At 35.5% G+C, this 6,320-nt stretch overlaps 1 protein-coding gene across 1 annotated transcript; it reads left to right on the top strand.

The window, feature by feature from the left end:
* Positions 1 to 400: 400 nt before the first annotated feature.
* LOC142619427 (uncharacterized) lies at positions 401 to 4,694 on the top strand. Its single transcript, XM_075792527.1, has 4 exons — positions 401 to 901; positions 987 to 1,142; positions 1,821 to 2,192; positions 3,646 to 4,694. Exons 1-4 carry the CDS (start codon positions 536 to 538, stop codon positions 4,591 to 4,593), a joined length of 1,842 nt encoding a protein of 613 aa, XP_075648642.1. The 5' UTR covers positions 401 to 535; the 3' UTR covers positions 4,594 to 4,694.
* Positions 4,695 to 6,320: the final 1,626 nt, after the last annotated feature.

Below are 6,320 nucleotides of genomic sequence, written 5' to 3'. Positions count from 1 at the left end.
GCAACATTGTTTCTTTTCTTCGAAGGACTGGTAGTCAGAACCGTATGTCGCTCGCTAAATTTTTGCGCGTAGATCAACGCGAAGTAACATAGGCTGTCCGCGTTGACGTGTCAACATCCCACATCTCTACGTAACGATAATTCCCGAAGTTTTCCTTATGTGTAAATCCAAAACACGATTGCTTCAACATCTCAACCAATCATCAATTGCCTCATCACAAAGAAAAACATCAAACACGTGAAAACCGCTCAAACCTTTTTTCTCTATTGTCTGCGTGCTTCACGTAAAATTAAATAAGGTGTGCTTGCTCACACGGAAACAAGGTCCACAAGGAAAGACTCTTTCTAATTTTGCCAAAGCACCCTATACAATATAAGCTGTCACACGACCAAATTGAGAACAAGTCTTTGTATGTTTGTTTTTGTTTTTTTTTTTATTGTTTTCATTCTCTACTATTAATATCCAAATTTGTCGTTAAGGATTGCACACATTTTGGGATATGTTTATGTATGAAATCTAGCTAAGAAAGAAGGCGATGAAGTGGTCGCCATGGGCAGCTGGGGTTGTAAAGAGGTTGCATGTGAAGGTGAGCCAGTTGAAGCTTGAAGGGTTTTGTGAACAAAAGGTAGAAGATGATGATCGCTGTGATGGTGATGGCGATGAAGATGATAAGATTGTGGTCATTGCGATGAAATGGAAAGGTCCTAAAGTTGGGCTAGGACTTGTTCCATTTCCATTTAATCGAACATCAACGCGTCAAAGAGATTACACCAACCAAAGATGCTCATCAAACAAAGGCCAACCCATTGAATGGGACGATGAATTTGAGTGTTTGTGCAGTTTTTCGATCTCCAAAGACGGTTCGTTTGGTCATTGGGAAGTTACTTTCAATGTCTTATATGTAAGTCTTTTTCATTGATGTTTGGTTTTAATATTTGTTTTGTACGTTAATTGCAATAAAGGAATTGATTTTTTGTTTATGACAGGGAGAGAATACAGAGTCAAGGAGCAAATTGTCGGTTCTGGGCAAGGTATCATTGAATTTAGGAGAATTGGCTTCGAATATAAAGACTCATCAAATGGAAAGAAAGCTTCCCGTGACTTTACGTGACGGTCGTTTGGCCACGGATGCTACCCTTTTGGTATGTATTGTATTATGTGCCCAGTTTCATACTTTTTTTTTCTTCTTAAAAAAAAGTTCCATTCTTTTTAATTTACGTCCAAATTTTATTTTATTTTTTTAAAAATCATTATTTTCAATCCATAGTCTGGAGACTCTGTACTTTTTCTCCCTCTGTTTTGATTTTTGAAGCGCGTGTTGAACAATATAGGCAAGATAGCTATTTTAGTTTATTTATTTAACCAATAAAATGGATAAAAATGCTTAGCTTTAAAAAAAAAAAAATTGTGGGTATTCTAGCTGTTCTGGCTTCAAGTTGAGTAAAGCCAGTTGGTTTTACTTTCGTTGAGTGTAATGCTTTTTTTGGGGCAGATAAAATTGTAAAGCCAGGTTTAGGCCATCTTTTTTTGGGTCTAATTTAGCAATTATTCCCATTGTTTAGCCACGCCCCACAGAGTACAGACTGTGAATCTTTGTCCTAATCCTTAAAAATCTACAACTAGATACTTGCCAAAAATAGAAAAGAAAAAATAAAAGACCTTGTAGCCATTAATGTTAATGTTTCAACTGTCCCTAAGCATCTGATTGTTTATACGGTTATACTTTTATGTTGTCATAAAACTTTGACCAGTTCAAAGTTTACCTATAATTGACCAATTGACCTGATATTCTAATGTTATTATTTGAATGGTTTGTGTAGGTATCTATGAGCTTTGTGGAGGTGAGAGATTCTCATGAGTCGCCAAGAATCACCTTAAACTTTGTGGAGTCGGACACAGTAAATGTGTCAGTCACGAAGTTGAAGGGTGATTTTAACACAAGGTTGGAGTCCGAGAAGGAAAACAACAAGAACAAGGAGGCTTTTAGTTACTTGGATATGCCAGCCGTGATTGACTCAGATGGATCAAGTGAGTCTATTTACACAAGTGACAATAGCAATGTAGACTTAACTTTGGTAGCAGACTTGGAATCCTTCTCGAGATCAAAGACTCTGCCCCACTCCCTTCGAAAAACTGGGTTTTTCTCTTGGAAGAGAAGGCGATTAAGTTTTAAATCCTTCGGTTCAACACGGGTATGTCTCTCTCTCTCTCTCTCTCTCTTTTAAGGTCATAGTTGTATTATGCATGTAAAATTGAATAAATGTAGGGACACACCTAATTTTATATCTAACTTTATAGCTTCTTGATGTTGAAGTCGTCAACAATGAATGATAAACAATTTAATAATTTGTACAATCTACCAATTTAACATGTTGTCAAACTGGATGTGTGTGCAGTATTGTTGTGTAAAGTTTACTTATATAATCTATGAACAACCAACATAGATATACACATAAATGAATCTGTAATCTTAGAGAGAAAATCTCATTTTATACCCCCAAAAATTAGGAGTATAATAATTATAAATTAATCATATAACTCCAAAAGTAATAAATTAAACCATATAATTCTAAAAATATAAATCAAATAGTGAAGTTTTAAAAAGTAACTAATTAAACCACAAAGCACAAACACAATATCAAGATTTTTTTTTTTGAGAATCACAATATCAAGATTTAGGGTCCGTTTGGATAGAACTTATTGCTGAAAGCTGAAAACTGAAAACTGAAAACACTGTAGCAAAATAATTTTAAAATGTGTGAATAGTACCGCGGGACCCATTTTTAATGAAAAAGTTGCTTAAAAGTAAAATTTGTGGGTCCGTGAACAGTGCACGAATGCACTGTTCACAGAAAATTGGGTCAACACTTGCGGCTGGAGGAAAAAAAAAAAAAAAAAAAAAAAAAACACAAAACGCGGACGCAGAAACGCCTATCCAAACTCCACCTTAAGTGGTTATTTTTTAAACTATAGAATTTAGTTTATTATACCCATTTAAATGTAATTTTCATAATGGCTTTTCATTTTTTTCCTCAAAAAAGAAAAAGAAAAAAGGATGATGCAATGTGTTGGTTTGATTAATTTATAGGGGCTAGTACTATTCTCATGCCAATAATTGACCACAATCACTCTAGCTATTTGAGGAATATCGTCTGTCTCCAATTAATTATAAAGCGAATTATTGTTTTATACTTTCGGACATGAAATGTTTTACACAATGTCCACACTTTCACATCAGATGCTCATATGCATGATTTGCAAAAGTGTGGATATTGTTGAATGTGAAACAATCAAAGCCCTTACATAGAAAATAAAAATTGAAACAAAGGACTGATTCCCTTGGAAGCGCATCCATTGCTCTAATATAATCTCTTCTTCATTTGAGTAAGCAAATGGATAATTTAGCACAGTATCTCAAACTATTGCTTTTGAATGAATGAATGAAAAAACCTTTTATAGTTGACATCATGAGTAATGCCATTGTAAAAAAAAGAACCAAAGAGGTTTGGACAACTTTCTGTTTTTAAAAGGTTTTTCCAGCCAAGAAGCCTAGATTCTAGCTACTACCAGATCAGTGGTCTTCTTTGATTTGTTTTGTAAGGCAAAAGTTATGAGATCTAATGCTTGTCATGGATATATCTGCAGAAAGCAGATGCTACTGGATCCACTTCAGAAATAGACTTGCAAGATGACAATTGCACAACCAGTGACTGGGAAGTGAAGGAGCTAGTCAGCAGAGATGGGCAGGCAAAGCTCAAAACCAATGTATTCTTGGCATCCTTCGACCAAAGGAGCGAAAAAGCTTCAGGAGAGAGTGCTTGCACGACACTAGTAACAGTCATTGCCTACTGGCTCCACTCCAACCAAGATATGCCAACGAGAGCCAAATTCGACAGCCTCATCATAGAAGGTTCCTCAGAGTGGCAAAAGCTTTGCAACAACACCGCCTACATACAATCCTTCCCGGACAAACATTTTGATCTTCATACAGTCTTAGAAGCTAAATTCAGGCCTCTGGCAATCTTGCATGAGAAGTCTTTTATTGGGTTCTTTTGTCCCGAGAAGTTTGAGTGCTTGAAGGAAGCCATGTCATTCGAAGACATATGGAATAAGATCAGTAGCAACACTGAAGTTTATGAACCAAGAATATACATTGTGAGCTGGAATGATCATTTCTTTGTGCTCAAGGTAGAAGCCAATGCTTATTACATCATTGACACATTAGGTGAGCGGCTTTTTGAGGGATGCAACCAGGCATTCATATTAAAGTTTGATGATTCAAGTGTGATGCGTGAAAAGGTAGAGAAAGAAAATGTTGGCTCCAAGGAAAAAGATGGGGCAAGGAGTACTGACCATAAGGAGGAAACTGAAAAGGTTATATGCAGTGGGAAAGAGTGTTGTAAAGAGTTTATTAGGAGATTTTTAGCTGCTATACCCCTTCGGGAACTTGAGGAGGAAGAAAAAAAGGCCACAATTTCTAACTACTCTCTCCATCAGAGATTGCAGATTGAATTCGACCTTTGCTGCTCTTCTTCTTCTTCCTCTTCTTCTTCTTCCAGTACTTCCATTTCATCTCTATTTTCAAACCAATAGTTTATGTAGAACAAGTAGCTGAATGGTATGGTTGGAATCCAATACTTTTAATATTCTTTTTTTTTTTTTCAATAAGAAATACTAACATTAAATTTCAGGCAGATTAGAATTACAGATCAAAAGCCTCGAGTCAAAGCATTCTATGAACCTTCTTTTTAACAATAATCACATATACGATGATGTTGAAGTATTCTTCTCTAGCAGTTGCCATAGTTTTTAGTGTATTTTTTAGATAGTTTATTTTGAATAGTGGAGCCATTATTTATAAGTATGGTTTAGATAAATTGCACTAAAAAATTTGAGGTTTTATAGCTTTAAAAATAATATTATCCTAATTTTTTTTCAAAATACTTGTAAATTACAATTAGTTCAACTGATTAAACCTTTTATTATCGAATAAAATATATAAGTTATCACCCTGACAAATCCGAGAATACTAAACTCAAGCCAACTCCAATAAAAAAAAAAAAAGCTATCAAATTTTTTACACCTTATGAGGCCCACATTGCCTCTATACAGGTGGAGCTACAAATCCTGGCAGGTTAGTGAGCACTAGGAGTAGGTGGTTATCCAAATTTTTTTTTTTGGACTAACATGATAGAAGAAGGTTATCCAAATTAGACTAGGTGGAAATGGGTCCTGAAATAATGAAGTCATTAAAGATTTACTAGGGTCAGTGGAGCCATTCTGATAGGTTCTGTATTAGTAATAATTGAGAAGTGGGGAACAAATTGAATTGGGGGTAAAAACTCGACGAGGCTTTCTTTGTTTGTGTGAGTGGGGGACAAGGAGGTGTCTCTATCCATATCTAATTATTGTCTGAATCAGTATGCCTCTAGTTTGCTATGTGGACCCCTTCCTACTAGAGATCTAACTAGGAAGGAAAACAAAACTATTATTGACAAAGACAAAGAGGTAGTAACAGTTTATTCTTTTAGGATGGTAGAAAAGAAAAGACTTCTCAATCCGTCCACTAAAAATAGTGAATTTCTATAAGCTCAATATTTTGTTTCCTCATCTCTCACCATGTAGTATGTTCTTATCAAAATCACATAGAAATAAAAGAAGACATTTTGCTGGGTAACTCAAAAAAACACAAAAGTCAAACTAAAACATCTAAACAGAACAACCACTACAGTCCATTCCAAAATATTTCTTAAAAGGCACAATTCGTTTTATATGACACTGAAATTCAAATAATTCCTGAACCCAATTAAACTTTAGTGTTTAGACATAAATGGAACACCTAAATACACATAGACAGGAAGTGTATTTGATAGCAAATTGCTCAGGCACAGCCATGTTTCTTGTGATTTCAGCTGCCAAGAAAGCAGTTTTTGCACAGCTTCTCCCCCATTGTTAAATAAAATTTATCATCAATTTAGCAGAATGCTGATTCGGGTTCGGGCACGGGTGAATTTTCCACACCAGCTTAAAGGAAAAATAGGCTTTCATTTCTCCATGTAAAAATCCTGGCTTATACCCAGTTGAGTTGATAGTGATGTTTCAGTCTTTCCAGTTCTTATAAACCCCACCAGATGCATAAACATATCCCCTTTTTCCAGTTTCCTTTCTGTTTTGTTGTTGTTTTGCTGCCAGTATACCATATGCATATACATCAGGCTATGTTGCAGGAAAAAGTATAAAGTTTGATCAGCTTCTGTCTTCAGTCAAGGCACTACCAGCCACTCTGTCTCTCTCTCTCAAATTAACTTTTCCAATGCATC

Source organism: Castanea sativa, chromosome 1, assembly GCF_040712315.1.
Source record: "Castanea sativa cultivar Marrone di Chiusa Pesio chromosome 1, ASM4071231v1".
Taxonomy (NCBI): domain Eukaryota; kingdom Viridiplantae; phylum Streptophyta; class Magnoliopsida; order Fagales; family Fagaceae; genus Castanea; species Castanea sativa.
This window is presented reverse-complemented; position numbering and strand designations above follow the sequence as displayed.